Raw genomic sequence first — 17,783 nt, 5'->3', positions numbered from 1 at the left:
ACCCCTGAGGGGAAAAGCCGAAAGGAAAAGAAGAAGAAGATTATTATTATTATTATTATTATTATTATTATTATTATTATTATTAGTATTATTATTATTATTATTATTATTATTATTATTATTATTATTATTATTATTATTATTATTATTGTCTTGCATCATATTTTGTACATTTGCCCCCATTACAAGCTCAGATAACTCCAGACCCATATACCGTATTTTCACGACCATAAGGCGCATATAAACGTCTCAGATTTTTATCAAAATGTGCGGTGCGCCCTGTAGTGCGGACGTGTTAGAGACCACCATGAGGAGGACGTGTAGAGAAAACGAGGGGGGAATGCGGGCGTGGTTTGTGTATAAACGAACAGGTATGTGCTTTATGTAGAACATTGCTGTTTTAACAACCCTGAAAATGGCAAAGAGACATGGTTATGAAGCTCAGTTTATTTAAACTGAAGGCTATCAACTACGCCGAGGAACATGGGAATGGAGCCGCCGTGACATAATACGCCGACATAAGGCAAGGTGGCCGGAGTTGGAGGAAAGCTTCAAGCAATCGATCGGCGAGCTAAGAGCGAGCGGAAGGAGCATTTCGACTGTCACCGTCCCACTCAGAGCAGTAACGCTAGCGGAGGAAATGAAAATTGAACAATTCCAAGGAGGTCCGTCTTGGTGCTGGCGTTTTATGAAACTGTGCGATTTTTCCATGCGGACCGGGACTACTGTAGCGACGGCCGGCGAATTATTCTGAAAAGCTGGCGAAAAGCTGCCATGCTAACGGAGAGAAACTCCCGGCGATTGTGATTTTTTTAAAAGAAAGACTTTGCCTAAAGAGACATTTCCAGCAGGCGTCATTCTTAAGGCAAACAAAAAGGGCTGGATGTTACGCCACAGTTTGCCAATGGATTGTGGATGCTTGGGCTAACGTGTCTGCTAGCACGGTGGTTTGAGCTTTCGGAAAAGTCGGTACCGGTAATGTGCTCCTTTTTACCATGCCGACGCATATTGAGTGATGATTACAAAATGTTATTCCTTTGTAATTAATAAATAAAGCACTACCAAACTCAGTTTTGCTCCTGATCTGTTTTTTTAAATACGCATACTTGTATGCCTGTGTGTTGTGAGGCGGACGTACGTATAGCAGTAGAGGATATGTACCGGTATATAAAACTTGTGTCCTTTCATCCGGTGTGCCCAATGTGTGTGTTAAATACAGAAATGGCACACATAAATGAGACTGCGCCTTTTCACACGGTTCGCCGTTTGGTCGTGAAAATACGGTAACTTTCGAATTACAAACACCTTATCTTACAAACTTTTCGTCTTAAGAACCTCTAATTTATGAAAATTAAACCTTCTAATAAGCACTATTTTCATAATACACACCCACCACGGCTGGCGGAGTGATCTTCGGCAGAAGCACACGACCGAACAGCGCTCCAGCCGGCGCTACTTTGCACACCCCCTCTCATTGAATGCACACGTCGATCGCCTACTTGGAGCTTTTTGCTGATAATTTTACTATGATGGGACCGAAAAAAAACCCACAATGCAGTGGAAGAAGATTTGACTGTTGTAGCGAATTTTCAACTTCTTCGATTGCCCGAGACCGTCGCCTTGAGAGCACGGAAACACGTTTTGCAACAGATGCACCTTTGATGGCTTCTCTGTTCCGCAGAATGGGCGCAATAGTTGACTTAGCATAGCCGTGCTCGGCCACTAAATCACACAAACGCACACCTCGTCCGTGTTTTTCAATTATCTCCTTCTTCTCAGCGACGGTGATTTCATTTTGTGTCTTGAGGGGTGAACATGAGCCTGTGGTGTTTTTTTTTTTTCGGTCCCATCATAGTAAAATTATCAGCAAAAAGCTCCAAGTAGGCGATCGACGTGTGCATTCAATGAGAGGGGGTGTGCAAAGTAGCGCCGGCTGGAGCGCTGTTCGGTCGTGTGCTTCTGCCGAAGATCACTCCGCCAGCCGTGGTGGGTTTGTATTATGAAAATAGCGCTTATTATAAGGTTTAATTTTCATACATTTGACGTTCTTAAGACGAAAAGTTTGTAAGATAAGGTGTTTGTAAGTTGAGGTCTCACTGTACAAGGCAATCGTGGCTGTTGAGGAGAATCCAACAAGGAGCAAATCCTCCATTGCAAAACAATTCGACGTGCCGCAAAATACTTTATCAACGTGGTTGAAGAGTAAGGATAAAAGAAAGACGGCATACGAAGCGTTGGACTTCGGACCTGGATCAAAGAGAATGAGAACGTCACAATACTGTAGTCTTCTTATACAATATACAGCTGTTTGACACCAATTTCAACCATGGGGAAACGTAAGAATTGTGATATCCGAACAACGTACAAGGCAATCGTGGCTGTGGAGGACAATCCAACAAGCAACTCCTTCATCGCGAAATAGTTTGACGTGCCGCAGAATACTTCATCAACGTAAGTAATGTAAACGTTGCAGTTTTTGTCTTTCATACATGTATTTAATTGTGTTATATAAAAAAACCCACAATGCAGTGTATTTCTTTCAGTACAATACAATAGCACATTTATTATACATAGAATACGGTATGTCGTGTGTAGTTTTAAGGCTTATTTAGTTAAAAACTATATTTTATGAAAACCCGGGAACGGATTATTCCCATTTTAATGGTTTCCTATGGGAATTTTTTTTTTTAGATACACACTTTTCACCTTACACACTCTGTCTGGGAACCAATTAAGTTTGTAAGTTGAGGTCTCACTGTAACTCTTTTTTTCTGTTAAAAGAAGAGAGTCTAAAGTTTCTTTACAGTGCACTGAATGTTCATGTGGTCCTAAAACCCAATATTCTGTGGGTCCTGGAATTTGAGTGACAATGACCAAAACCTCTGCACTGGAGTGGACACATTTTTGCACACCAGCTGGAAGTGAATAAGTTATCAAGCTTGCCTGTATAAACTATGGTCACCCATTGTTCACTCATAAATAAGAGAAAACATGTCATCAAATAAGAAACAAAAAATAACGAGTCACTCAACCAAAGAGCCAAAGTGGCTAATATAGCATGCCAATATTTGGGCTTCCCGAATCCTCCCACTCAGACAATATGTTCAAGCCAATAAACAAACACAAATGAAAAAAAAAACACCCATAAATTGCGTCACATGGCAACCGTGACCAACCCACGCGGCCCTCTTTTAAATAAACATCTCTTAACGGGAGCGTTAAAAACAAAATTGCGATCGACCACATTTGTACTTTTTTTGCAAACGCCGCCTTAATGACTTGAGCAGTCCTGGCAGCAGGTTTTCCAGTTGCAATGTCTACTGAAGTTTTTATTTTTTTTCAGAGGCAAATTCAAGCCCAGAATCACAAACACTTAAACACATGGCAAAGTCTATAATCATAAAAAAAATATCTCCAACCCACTTCCACTTGAAAGAGTCCTCGATTGACCTACTGTGGCGGTTGTAATTGCCTCCACGTTGCTACCATTGGTGCTCGCAGTGGCGTGTTGGTTGTAACATGACGGGTTGGAAGAAATGGGAAAAAACGAAAAGAACAATTTTGTGTTTTTAAAACTGAAATGAGATGATGACAACGTCTTCCCGTTGACACGCGAGTTCAATTGAGGGCAGAAGCTACCCGCTTATCTCTCTGTATGGGACTCCCCCCGTCTCATCTCTCGTGAGATGTAAAGTGATCCCTTGGCACAAAATTGAAACGCATAACAGGTAGCACCAAATGGGGACGTTGCCTGCGCTTGCTCTGCCGGCGTTCTGTCAGGATGATTCAGGATGGATCAAAGGTCAAAATCAAATCAAATAAAAAAATTGACCTTGAGGTGATTTCGTTTGAGTTGCACAATTCCAAACTTTGCGGCCTCAAATGATCAAACATGGCCGATGCCATGACACGCTTTTCTCTTTATGCAAATCTATTTTGCCAGCGGTGATGAAAGTGGGTGGGATCGATGGGGAATGGGGGGGAGGGGTGGCATTGCGAAAGGAAGAAGCGATGACAGAAAGCAGGAGATAATTTTTCCGATTGTTTCGCTCAGCTGTTTGATAGTGTGAGAGGATTTGACGACAAATTTGGGGTCGACGCCATGACATTTTTAAAATTAGCGTTAGCTGCTGAAAAAAATATACACAGAGGAAAAAAATAATGGAGTGACCTTCAGGCATTTATTAATTGGCACCGCCAATAAAATAAATGGAGTAATTGGAATTATTTAGGTGCCGGAATGGTTCGATGGCCTTTCTGTTCATCTCAGTGTGAATTGTTTTGATTTAAAAACGTCCAAACAAGCGCGTAACTCGGACTCTCTTACGCACGACTTGACACCCACCGCGCGTCGACTTCTTCTTCTTTTCCTTTCTGCTTTTCCCTTCAAGGGGTCGCCACACCAAATCAGTGTCCTCCATCTTTAGAGGTTTGATCTGCATGTTTGTTTTGGCCAAGCTTTTACGTCGGATGCCCTTCCTGACACAACCCTCTGTATTTATCCGGGCTTGGGAACGGCACAATAAGACATATGTCCCTTTGTGGCTACAGAACAAGCAACTCATTCAGTAAAAGGAATCACCTTATTGCAAATGATGTTTCTCTATTTATGGTGAGAAAAGGAATAACATTTAGAGCTGTTTGGTTTCATGTGTGGAGTGGAAAAATGAGTGCCAGCACCCACAAATAGTTTCAAATTGGACTCATTGTTTACAATTGTCACTGGTCAAAATGTTTTTCCAAACATTTTCAACCGATTTGAGACAGCATTAGTCGACTGGAAGGATGCAATCAGGCGTCGCAACAGACCGCCATCGCAGACAAACATCTGGCCACTTTTATTTTGCTTACCGAGACGGAGGCAACTTAGACTGATTGATGAACATCCATATCAAACTGGAATAAATGGTAAATGTTGCTAGATTCGCTGGTGATTAATTACTTAATAGAGATTCACCAGTTGATATCGTGGGACTTTTCATAAAAGAAAAGTTTATAGATTTATTAAAATAATTATCGTGAAATGATCATTATCTATGTCATTGTGTGCCCTGCGATTGGCTGGCAACCAATTCAGGGTGTCCCCTGCCTCGTGCCCGAAGACAGCTGAGATAGGCTCCAGCAACCCCCGTGACCCTAATGAGGAATAGGCGGTACGGAAAATGAGATGAGATGAGATGAGATGATCATTATCTTACGCTTGTTTTGACCTGACAATTGTCATTCCCCTGAAGTCAAATGACAGATGATTCATACATGCGATACACATATAGGATTTGATGACAATAGCAAATTGGATTTGATTGGATTTACCTTTATTAGTTTCCCAGTGGAGGAATTGATTTGAAGAGTACAAGGTTTATTTGCAAAACTTTTTTCATTATGCTTTTTATGCAGATGATGTGAGCCGCAACAATTCGCAAACAGAGCCAGGATGGTGGTTGAGAAATTATTCAATTTGCAGGATGACTTTAGACGTTTTTAGAAAGACAAGATAAGACACATTTAAAATGCGGTAGGAATATTTCGCATCCAACCGCCTCAGAGTTAAATAGTTCTAAATTCCGCCATATTTGATTTTGTCATTTGGAATTTTTCGACAACACAGGAGCCGAGCGGATTGTGACAATTGTGCTTGATCAAACGAAAAATATTCAACGTTAGAGATATGATAGCGGAAATCCAATGTTTATTAAGTCAGCCGCAAATGCTAAATTATCTTCTGGCTGCCTTTTGCGTACGGTGATGACATTTGTTAGTTCAAAAGTAGTGTATAGTTATGTCTAAAAAGGCAGGGTAACCTGTTGTGATTGATTTAATTACTAAATATTATTATTAATTGAATGCAGTACACATTAGAGTAATTGAATGCAGTGCGCATTAGAGGAATTTCTCGCCATTCAGGTCGGAAAGTGTAAAATTGGCAGATAAGTTCAGTGGGCACCGGTGTCAGTCAGAGATTCAGGCGGAATCAGATATTATATTGAATAGGGTTTCCGCGCTAACCACCTTCTTTCAGAATTGGGAGAAGGAGATTCTCCAGAAGGGGAGACCTCCTGGGCATCAATACCAGGGTGACCGGAGATGAAACTGGTTTGTGTTGGTGCGTATGGATGTCCTGTGCAGAAACAAGACTGACGGTCAACGGTGCACTCCGAATGAATGACAAAAGGCGAGTGTGATGACCATTTTATACAGATGTCCATAATGTTTGCTGACCATGCCACCTCGGGCTAAAGAATAGAAGGCAGTCCTGGTGATCATCATCCAGGATGCCGTGAAGATTTGACTGTTGTAGCGAATGTCATGACTTTAATTAGAGATTCTTTCCATTGTGATTCTTTTTATTTTGTGATTTTCTTTTCTTTTTTCTTTCTTCTTTCTATTCACCTCCACCGATGTTAGATATGTTCGTCAGGGGGGATATGTTGGGGTAATTCGCTATACGAACATCTTTAAACATCGTTTTGTATCGTTTTGTTTTTCTTGGACTTCCTGATATGCCATATTCTGCCTGCCTTCACATGATGTGACATCATATTACATCACATCCTATTACGTCACATCCTGTCCGTCTTATATAAATGCTCTCCCAGCGCCTCTATCATTCTCTTTTCCTCTCTGTCTCTCTTCAACCGACCTCACAATGTCCCTGCTGTGTACAAAATTAAAATAACTTATTCTGTTCCACACCTGGCTTCCTGCTGATTTCATCATCCCACTTCTAACACCTTGAAGAGCGATGTACAAGGAACGAACAATCACTCTTTACCCATCAACCACCATTATCGAAATCTGTATCGGTTGCACCGTTGGTCACGTGACTTGGTCACTTGGTCACGTGACCAATGTCTTGCGCAGTGGAGCAGACACCATTTTCTACCTTTTTCAACCATGGCGAAACGAAAGAATCGTGACCTCGGAACGAAATACAGTGAGACCTCAACTTACGAACTTAATTGGTTCCCAGACAGAGTGTGTAAGGCGAAAAGTGTGTTTGAATATGAAAAAAAAATGTCCCATAGGAAACCATTAAAATGGGAACAGTCCGTTCCCAGGTTTCCATAAAATATAGTTTTTAACTAAATAAGCCTTAAAACTACACACAACATACCTTATTCTATGTATAATAAACGTGCTATTGTATTGTAATGAAAGAAATGCACTGCATTGTATCATGAAGTCACAAAGAGAGGCACATTACATGAGGACTGTAATTAAAGAAATAAACTGTGCTGAAAAATAAAGTTTTATTTACCTTTTTGATGGTCGTTGATGGCTTATGGAAGGACAGTCACCTTCCATAAGGACTGTTGGTAACTTAACCTCTGGTGTGGCTTCTCTTCTTTTTTCTTTGGAGACTCCTCATCATTTTTGCTGATTAAAAACCTCTTAATTGACATCTGTTGCTTTCTGACTTGCAAGGTCTTACGAAGCTGAGGCATCACATTATCGTTCATCGTGTTGATGATTCTCATAGCCAGTCTTTTCTGGATGGAACTGTTCGGTAAAAGCCTGCACATCATTCCACTTTGCCAACATTGCCTTCTCCTCCAGATGTTCTCGAACCATCCGTTACTGGCTTTAAAATCCTCAATAAGCGGTGAACTTTCAGGTTGACGCATGGCGATATCGGCGTGAATTAGCCGTGCTTTCTCGCATAAAATAGCTTTACTCACGCTGTCGCCGGATAGCTGCTTTTCGTTAATCCAAAATAACAGAAGTTTTTCAACTTCTTCGATTGCCCGAGACCGTCGCCTTGAGAGCACGGAAACACGTTTTGCAACAGATGCACCTTTGATGGCTTCTCTGTTCCGCAGAATGGGCGCAATAGTTGACTTAGCATAGCCGTGCTCGGCCACTAAATCACACAAACGCACACCTCGTCCGTGTTTTTCAATTATCTCCTTCTTCTCAGCGACGGTGATTTCATTTTGTGTCTTGAGGGGTGAACATGAGCCTGTGGTGTTTTTTTTTTTTCGGTCCCATCATAGTAAAATTATCAGCAAAAAGCTCCAAGTAGGCGATCGACGTGTGCATTCAATGAGAGGGGGTGTGCAAAGTAGCGCCGGCTGGAGCGCTGTTCGGTCGTGTGCTTCTGCCGAAGATCACTCCGCCAGCCGTGGTGGGTTTGTATTATGAAAATAGCGCTTATTATAAGGTTTAATTTTCATACATTTGACGTTCTTAAGACGAAAAGTTTGTAAGATAAGGTGTTTGTAAGTTGAGGTCTCACTGTACAAGGCAATCGTGGCTGTTGAGGAGAATCCAACAAGGAGCAAATCCTCCATTGCAAAACAATTCGACGTGCCGCAAAATACTTTATCAACGTGGTTGAAGAGTAAGGATAAAAGAAAGACGGCATACGAAGCGTTGGACTTCGGACCTGGATCAAAGAGAATGAGAACGTCACAATACTGTAGTCTTCTTATACAATATACAGCTGTTTGACACCAATTTCAACCATGGGGAAACGTAAGAATTGTGATATCCGAACAACGTACAAGGCAATCGTGGCTGTGGAGGACAATCCAACAAGCAACTCCTTCATCGCGAAATAGTTTGACGTGCCGCAGAATACTTCATCAACGTAAGTAATGTAAACGTTGCAGTTTTTGTCTTTCATACATGTATTTAATTGTGTTATATTCAGATATCTTTATCGCTTGCAATAATCACTGGTTTTCATATGTTTGTACATGCTGGCGTTCGTGGTTTCTCTCGTGTGTACAATGTCAACAATGTCGAGTGATACTCAGAGTCACGATTGCAAGAGTGCATTATAAAAATAATAAATGACGTTTTTATTTAATGCATAAGTTTATTTTTCACTTCACTACAGTACAAAAGCATGCTAGATACGCAATCCATGAACCCAATGAGAAAATTACATGCCCCCGCTTCATGCAGTACGGCGCAGGATCGGATATATCGATAGTACGGTTATATCGATATTTTTTCTGATTCCCAAGAATATCGATATAACGAGACTTTATTGTAGTCTGGCAGTGAATGAGTTAAATGGCATATTCATCTCACACGGCGACCATGCTAACATGGCTAAGGAGTCCATACTACTGCATCTAAGTATTGCTTATTCTTTTTTCTTTTTCTTTAAAGTTAGAGTTATTATTTGCTAAATTTCAATTCTCCAAAGTGGTTAAATGCAAGAACGGCTTGTTTCCCACCCCCCCACTCAAATTTAAGCTCATCTCATTTGGATTTCGTTTCCGAACTGCTTACAATTATACTCTCAAATCAAATCTCTCAAACCAAAAACGAACACACTAAGGTCTAAAATATTTCGACACCTCATTAGCCAAGCAGACATGATCCCCACTGACCTTCCAGTCTCATAACATGACACAACGCAGGTCCCGGAAGACAAATTATTCTTTATCTTGGCTCGTGAGGACACGATTGCATGTTACATGACCCCCCCTACCACACACACACACACACACACACACACACACACACACACACACACACACACACACATAAGACTGAATCCCAGTCCACAGGGCTGCTCGGAACCGCAGTCACCTAAGAAATGTCAATATTTCCACGTCATGTGCACACCGCTGGGAGGTTCCATGTTGTTTCCCCGCCGTGTTGTGTTTTGTCGGGTTGATTAAGAGGACCAGAAGTCAACTAATGGAGAGATTCGGAGCAAATGACTTGGAAGGAAGTCGGAAACAATGCGCCACAAACAGACGCCAACAGACTATTTCCAAGGGAATAAGCATTTTCTGGTAGTCCAGGGAGCTAGCTAGCAGGACAAGCCCGCGAACATCCGTCCGCACCTATGCTGATAATTAAATGGCAAATTAATCGCACACGGCGACCATGCTGACATGGCTAACAAGTTCAGGGTACTGTGTCTAAGTTGGCTAGTTAGCTACCCAGCTAGCAAGACAAGCCCACAAACATCTGTCCCTATCTTTGCTGAAGATGAAATGGCATATTAATCACACATGGCAACCATGCTAACATGACTAATGAGTCCAGAGTATTGCGTCAAAGCTGGTTACTTACCTAGCCAGCTAAATAGCTTGCAAGACAAGCCCACAAACATCTGTCCCTATCTATGCTGATGATTAAATGGCATATTAATCACACACGGCAACCATGTTAACATGGCGAACAAATCCTGAGTACTGCGTCTAAGCTGGCTAGCCAGCTAGCCAGCCAGCTAGCTAGCTAGCAAGAAAAGCCTGCAAATATATCTACGCTAATGATTAAATGGCATATTAATCTCACACGGCAACCATATTAACATGGCTAAGGAGTCCGAAGTACTGCGCCTAAGATGGATAGCTAGCTAGGTAGCAAGACAAGCCCGCAAACATCCATCTGTATCTATGCTGATGATTAAATGGCATATTAATCGCACACAGCAACCATGCTAACATGGCTAACGAGTCCAGAGTACTGCGTTTAAGAGGCTAGCTAGCTAGCTAGCCAGGTAGCTAGCAAGCCAGCACAGAAAAAAATGGCATTAGAATATATTATGGGAGCTATGAATTTCCCAGTGACTAAGTACGTCTGTGTAAGCTCTCAGTCGTACAGGAGTGGTCCATCGATGAGAAGGTTTCTTCAGCCGTCATCTGTACAATTTTGAAGGTTTCGGACGTTTCGCCTCCTATCCAAGAGGCTTCGTAGGGGTCCCCTATAGGGATATATAAATAGGGCCCCTATAGGGATATATAAATAGGGCCCCGTTAGGGATATATAAATAGGGCCGATACGACCAGTCAGACTTTAGTTCGCTGACGAAGCCTCTTGGATAGGAGGCGAAACGTCCGAAACCTTCAAAATTGTACAGATGACGGCTGAAGAAACCTTCTCATCGACAGTGACTAAGTATAAAAGTAAGTCAAATCAGACAGAGACAGAGAAAGTGAAAGAGTGAGAGTGAAAGAAAGAGAGCTGGAACGGTAGATGTCCGTGAACAGTAAACGGTGTGAAAGGGTAAAAAATACAGATTCTAGCCGGCTAGCTAGATAGCTAGCTAGCAAGACAAGCCGGCAAACATCCATCAGTATCTATGCCAGACATGGGCAAACTATGGCCCGCGGGCCACATAAGTCCCAGTTAGGCTACATTCAGTTAGGCTTTTTAATCCGGCCCGCCGAACTTGTCCAAATTATGCTAGCTAGCCGGTTAGCTAATCACACGTCTCAATTTGTTCTGTGAAATAAAAATGCCAAAGTTCTTATATAGCGGAATAAGGGTAACTTATACAACATACCAAGCTAATTTTTAATGTTTTTTTTTTTTTTTTTTTTTTTTTTTTCAAAAAGTAGCACATATTTGAAAACAGACAATTTAATAAGAGTATTGAAGTATTGTACAAGCTTAAAGTCAAGTATTAGATGCAATCAATCAAACGGCTTCCCTTCGACGAGCCAGCTCAGATGATCGTTGACCCCACACACACGCGTACACTACTTTCAACCCCGTCCCAGCGTCGACCCACCTGTCTTCCGACGCGGTTGTTATGAAGCCTCATCCTCGCGTGAATGTCCCGGTAGGTCTCGCGAGCATCCAGGAAATCCCGGGAGAATTTTTCCCCAAACTCCACATCGGGACTACAGCCGCCCCACTCCCAGGAATCCTGCGGTCCTGGCAGTTCCGCGGGGAAATGCTCCATCACACCGTGTACCATCCCCTTTCCTCGATTGATGGCCTCCAGTTGCAAGCGGTGCAGTTTGATACGAAAGGCCTCCTCGTCGCCGCGCCGCTTATTGTCGCAGCTGCAGGCCTTCAGTTTGCCCATGGAGCAAGCGTTGGCCACTGCGTGCACCACGCCGGCCGCCGCGATAGCGTAGGCGAAGGCGCTCTCTCGGAAACCTGCGACAATGGAGGCAATGGACACAAACGTTGTTCAGTCAGGTACAGCAACAAACGCCAACGTCACTTACAGACCTGGATTGGACACTTGTGCTTTCTAGAAATGTTTCTGCCCCCACTAGCCTACTAGCATGCAGGCAAAATTATGGCCCCTCAGTTAGCATGCTAAATTGTCTAACTTGTGAACATGAGTACACTGAAGCTGAATGTCGAGGTCACCGACTAAATAATCAAAACGGCTAAAGGACAACCAGAATCGGAAATTGATAAAAATAGAACCTGACGCACACCGACACCAAAGAGTCATTCAAGATATCTGCTTAGCAGATCGCTCGCTGTGTCTGCGTCATTTTCTACGTCGCGACCAAAACACAGTTGCTCGAACTAAGGAGGGGCATTGGTCGCCATCTTGAAATTAGGTCAACAGAGGATACGTTCTGATTAGCATGTGGCATGTAGCTCAAATATTCTCATCTGGTGACTTGTTCACCTTATAATGCAAAAAAAATACCAGACAAACGATCCGCACATAGGAAACAATCTTGACAGACTTTGGTCTCAGTTGACAGACACTGGAGGAAGCCTTTCCTTCCCCTTTGCTGCTTACCCTGCGGAGGGTCACGAGTCAATTGTAGCTAATCCCCTGCTCATTTAGGATCGATCTCACATTGCGGCGCATACCTGCAGACAATCCCGACACACACATGTAATAACAAGTGTAACACGTGTCGTTACATGTGTCATAAGGCTGACGGAGACTTTTAGCTAATGATCCAAAACAAACGAAGCTTCCTTTGTTTGGCTAAGGGGACACAGATGATTGGATTTTCCCATTAAGTCCAAAATCAACACGCACAAAAACAGGAAAACATCTGGGACAAGTGCAATTAAGTGTGGCTTTGTCCCCCCTCATCCCTCAAGAGCAGCTGACCTTGAACGGACCCCCGCCGACACTCCCACCGGAGGATACGCAAAGTCAAACACACGTTCCGTCCGGCGATGCTTTTTTATGACACGCAGGGTATGTAGTCACCGGCCAACATTTTTGATGCGCTTTTAGAGGTCAAGTGTAATGGGACCAATCGACTGTCAATCAATTCCTGGACAAGATAGTCTGCATGTGCGCAAATACGCTTGTTAATTAATTAATTAATTAATTAATTAAATTAATTAATTAATTAATTAATTAATCATTCATTTATTTCTGTTTATTATCTTTTTTTATTTATGTTTGTTCAATAGACTCTTGATTAATTATTTATATGTTTTGCTCATTTATTTTGTATGTATATATGTCTATTTATTTATGTATTTGTTTTTCCTTTGTTAATTTATGTATTTATGTATTTACTTATTTATGGTTAGTTATTTCTATTTTTATTTGTTTATTTGTCCATTAGTCTCTTGGTTTATTTAGTTATGTTTTTGATCATTTATTTCTATTTATTTTTATTCATGCGTGTATTAATTAATTTATTTATTTGTTCCTTTGTTAATTGATGTATTTATTTATGTATTTGATTATTTTTTAATTTATATTTCTTAATTTCTATTTTTATTTGTGTTCATTAGTCTGTTTATTTATTTGTATTTATTTATGTATGTCTTTTGTTTATTTGTTTATGTATCTCTTTTTATTTATTTATTTATTTATTTATTTATTTATTTATTTATTATTCTCTGTCGTGAGTCACATTTTTGAGGGTCCAAACATGAGAGAGAAATAAAGAAAATAAATTAAAGTTGTCATACTCACGCACCCTTTCCCCCTTATTTTTATTTTTATTTTTTTGGTAAATCAAAACAATCTGACAAACATGAGGATTGTTCGACTCTGGTGTCGCCATTTTAGTTTTAATGACTTTTGGGTGATTTACGTTTTTCCAAGTGAATGTAAAAATGATTAAGCGGGAGGGCACGAAAAAAAAGTGAGTCAACTTTTAAGGTCGGTGATACAGTATTTGACGAATTGTTTGATTCAGCGATTCCCACTGTACTATGCACTCCACCTCATGAGATTTTGTCAGCACTTCGGCTCTGCCTCCCTCCACTGAAACCCTGTTTTAGGTCTTTTCCCCGTAATGAAGGCCCCCAGAAGACGAGGAACAAATCAATCTGTGAAATAATTCACCGGCTGCGGCATGCCCGGCTGAACTGATGGCAGAGGAAGTGGCAAAGTCAATGAAAGATTCAAAGGAAACTGTCACTTTACATTGCGGAAATCAGCGGAGCCGCTTTACGCTTTTGCCGCCGAGAGTTGGGAAAGTGCTGAGCGGAAATTCAGGAGAAGCACTTGCAGTGGCGAGGGAAGTAAAAAAAAACATTAGAAGCGAGCCGCGGGGAAAAAAAACGGGAGCGGTAAGAGTCAGAGAATGAGAGGTATTCCCCTATTTCTGTCTCTTCATGCCTGGCCTCTCCAGGCGGCTTTTGATGTGAGATAAATAACTGGGGAATATGGCCTTGTAAATTTCATCCCACCCATCAAGGCAGCCGTACGTGGCAGAGGATCTGAGCCCTCAAACGTGTCGTAAAATGACACAGACTGAAATACAGTGATACCTCGGCTTACGAACTTAATCGGTTCCCAGAAAGTGTGTGAAAGAAACGTGTGTATTCCAAACATTAATTTCCCATAGGAAACCATTAAAATGAGAATAATCCTTTCCCAGATCCCCATAAAACATAATTTAAAATATAAGACTTAAAACTACACACAATATACTTTATTTTATGTGTAATAAATGTGCTATGGTATTGTAATTAACGAAATAAACTGTAATGTTTAATAAAGTTTTATTTACCTTTGTGATGGTCATTGATTGATGGAATGGATAGCTTTTTGCATAAAGTGTCTCAAGGAGCTCTGGGTGGTACATCTTAGAAGTTGTGATATTGCAACAGCAACAGATGCAGGCAGACACACTAGAAACTTCATTCATAGCTGGTTCCCTTGCTTGTATGTTCTCTTCAAATTGTACTGATGACTTGTGCAGGTTATTTGTGGAACCTGATTGATGGGATATTTTAACCTTGCAGTCTATACTTTGCCTTTGAACTATAAATCAATAAAGTTGAATCGAGTCCAAATTTCTCACCATTTCACTTTGTTTTTTCTCATTTCTGTTTTTTTTTTGTTTCAAGCTCTGTCGTGTCCCTTTCGTGTGTGTGTGTGTTTCTGTTTCTGTAACCACTCCCCCCACTCACTGCTGCGTGTGTCCCCTCCCTCCTCGACCACGGATCTTGACCAATCACATGCGGTTTAACCGAAGACTGGGGGCGGGGAATGGAGGAAAAAAAAGTCAGCTGCCATTTCAGGAGCTCCAAGAACCAAGTTTTTTGAGAACGACACATCACTCAATGTGGCGCTTCATGTGTTTCCCGAAAACTAGTTCATATGCCAAGATCATATTCTCGCGTATTTAACATTCGTAAGGCGAAAAGTTTGTTAGCTAAAACGTTCATAAGCCGAGGTATCACTGTAGCCGCGCAACTCTCTCGGTTAGCCTTAGGAAGTCGTGGCCGGCCGCACGCGCTTTGTCGCCTGTTCACTTGAGTCTCTTTGTAGCCTTTTTTTGTGGAGCGAAGTTTAAGTCAACACAATGAGTCATCATTTTTTTTTCTCTCCAAAGGTGTTGTTTCGATCTGCGCTTTGTAGTTTTGTGCACCCGAGGCGAAGGCAGTGATTTCTAACAAGCCAGGTTCTCTTCTGATAGTGACAAACAACTTTTAAATGAGTTTCTGGTTCGGTCGGGGGGGGATGAAAAGTGAGGCTGGCACAGGGAGGCAGGAAGTCAACAGATGAAATTCCACGTCACTTTGCCTCGTGTGGGAGGCTCAGACCCAAAGAAAAATCACATTTTGCTGCAAATTCATTATCTGTGTATCTATCGATCGAGTTCTAGATCTATATACAGTGGGGCTTTGGCTTACAAACTTAATTGCTTCCCAGACAGAGTGTGTAAGGTGAAAAGTGTGTATCCCAAAAAAATCATTTCCTATAGGAAACCATTAAAATGAGAATAATCCGTTCTCAGGTCTCCATAAAATTAAATTTTCAACTAAATAAGCCTTAAAAATAGACACAACATACCTCATACCTTATTATATGTATAATAAATGTGTTATTGTATTGTAATGAAAGAAATACACTGCACAGTATAATAAAGTCACTTTATTTACATTTGTGATGGTTGTTGATGGCTCTTAATTGACACCTGTTGCTTTCTGACTTGTAAGGTCTTACAAAACTGAGGCATCACATTACCATTCATCATGTTGATGATTCTCATAGCCACAGTCTTTTCTGGATGGAACTGTTCAATAAAAGCCTGCACATCACAAATTATTCCATGCTGCTTTCAAGGATCGAAGGGTAACATTATGCCAAGCCTTTTCTATCAGCTGAACACAATGATACTGTCACGTTCCGAGCGTGACAGGGATAGCTGACTTGTCGGAATGTTAATAAGGGGTTGAATCCCTAAGCAGGCGGCAGAGATTTTATTACAACAAAAGGTGCGAGTCCGATGATTCCATGGACCAGGAATGACGCGACAAAAGAAGGCGGGCGGGGGCGATCCGTCCAGCCTATCAAGCTAGGCAAAATAAAATGGCACGCGGGGGTGAAAAAACTTGCGATCCCGGAAAGCAACAAACTTCCGCGATCGCGGCTAACAATCACCTGGGGCAAAGCAAAATCTTGTGCTGGAAAGTCCAAGACACTGGCGAGGCGTCGTAATCATGTCACTGGTGAGGTGACAGTGACTCGTTGAAATGTCCCAGTATCGGTGATGAGGGGATTGACAGCAGCTGGCGGAGGTCAGGAGCGGTGACCCCGCCCCAGCTGTCAACTCGCATGTGACAAGTTCGGTGTCATTAGTCACATGAAAGCATCGAGTAAATAACGCCTTTGTGTAGAAATGGTGGATTTAGCATATCGATACCGGGCTCTTTATTTGTAGAATTTGAGTAGAAAGCTACTATCAAGGAAGTGACACACAGCGTGGGAAATGTGTCAGGCTGAGATTCAAATGAAAGCCGCGGTGCGCACCTGTGATGCCACAAACGCACACCTCGTTCCTGTTTCTCAATGAACTCCTTCTTCTCCTCAACTGTAATTTTGTTTTGTGTCTTCTTCGGCTGAACACGAGCCTGTGGCTTTTTCGGTCCCATAACAGCAAAGGTATCGTTGAAGACGATGGATGTGTGCACTCAGAGAAATGGGGTGTGGAAAGGTAGGCCGGCTGGGGCGCTATTCGGCCCTGTGCTTTGGTGTGCTTTTGGTGTTCTTCTGCCGAAGATTACTCCGCGGTGGGGGATGTGTATCGCGAAAAGTAGTGCTTAATCCAAGGTTTAATTTTCATAAATTTAACGTTCGGAAACCGAAAAGTTCGTAAGGCAAGGTGTTCGTAAACCGAGGCCCCACTGTATCTATCTATATACTGTATCTACCTATCAAGATATATATATATATATATATATAAATCCTTGTCTCACCCACCATGGGTGGTGTCTGTCCCCATTTCAGCTCGGGTCCTCTACCAGAGGCCAGGAAGCTTGAGGGTTCTGCGCAGTATCCGTGCTGTTCCCAGCACTGCGCTTTTCTGGACCGAGATATCCGATTTTGTTCCCGGGATCTGTTGCAACCACTCGTCGAGTTTGGGGGTCACTGCCCCGAGTGCTCCGACCACCACAGGCCCGACTGTCACCTTTACCTTCCAGGCTCTCTCCAGCTCCTCTCTGAGCCCTTGGTATTTCTCGATTTTCTCATGTTCCTTCTTTCTGATGTTCCCATCACTCGGGACCGCTACATCCACGACAACGGCTTTCCTTTCCCCTTTATCTATGACCACGATATCTGGTTGGTTGGCCATTACCATCTTGTCGGTCTGTATCTGGAAGTCCCACAGGATCTTTGCTCGGTCATT

General features: G+C 42.1%; 1 protein-coding gene across 2 annotated transcripts in view; it reads right to left on the bottom strand.

Moving 5' to 3' along the window:
• The window catches only part of wnt10a (wingless-type MMTV integration site family, member 10a), a 61,064-nt gene that overhangs the window by 8,059 nt on the left and 35,222 nt on the right, over positions 1–17,783 (bottom strand). For both annotated transcript variants that reach the window (XM_089002187.1, XM_089002185.1), the window contains one exon: positions 11,483–11,856. In XM_089002187.1, the coding sequence (XP_088858313.1) occupies positions 11,483–11,856 (374 nt within the window). The remainder of the gene's footprint in view (positions 1–11,482; positions 11,857–17,783) is intronic.

The sequence above is a fragment of the Hippocampus bargibanti genome, linkage group LG08 (assembly GCF_051943395.1).
Source record: "Hippocampus bargibanti isolate YZ-2025 linkage group LG08, ASM5194339v1, whole genome shotgun sequence".
Taxonomy (NCBI): Eukaryota; Metazoa; Chordata; class Actinopteri; order Syngnathiformes; family Syngnathidae; genus Hippocampus; species Hippocampus bargibanti.
The sequence above is the reverse complement of the archived record's forward strand: the minus strand, read 5'-3'. Positions and strand labels throughout refer to the sequence as shown.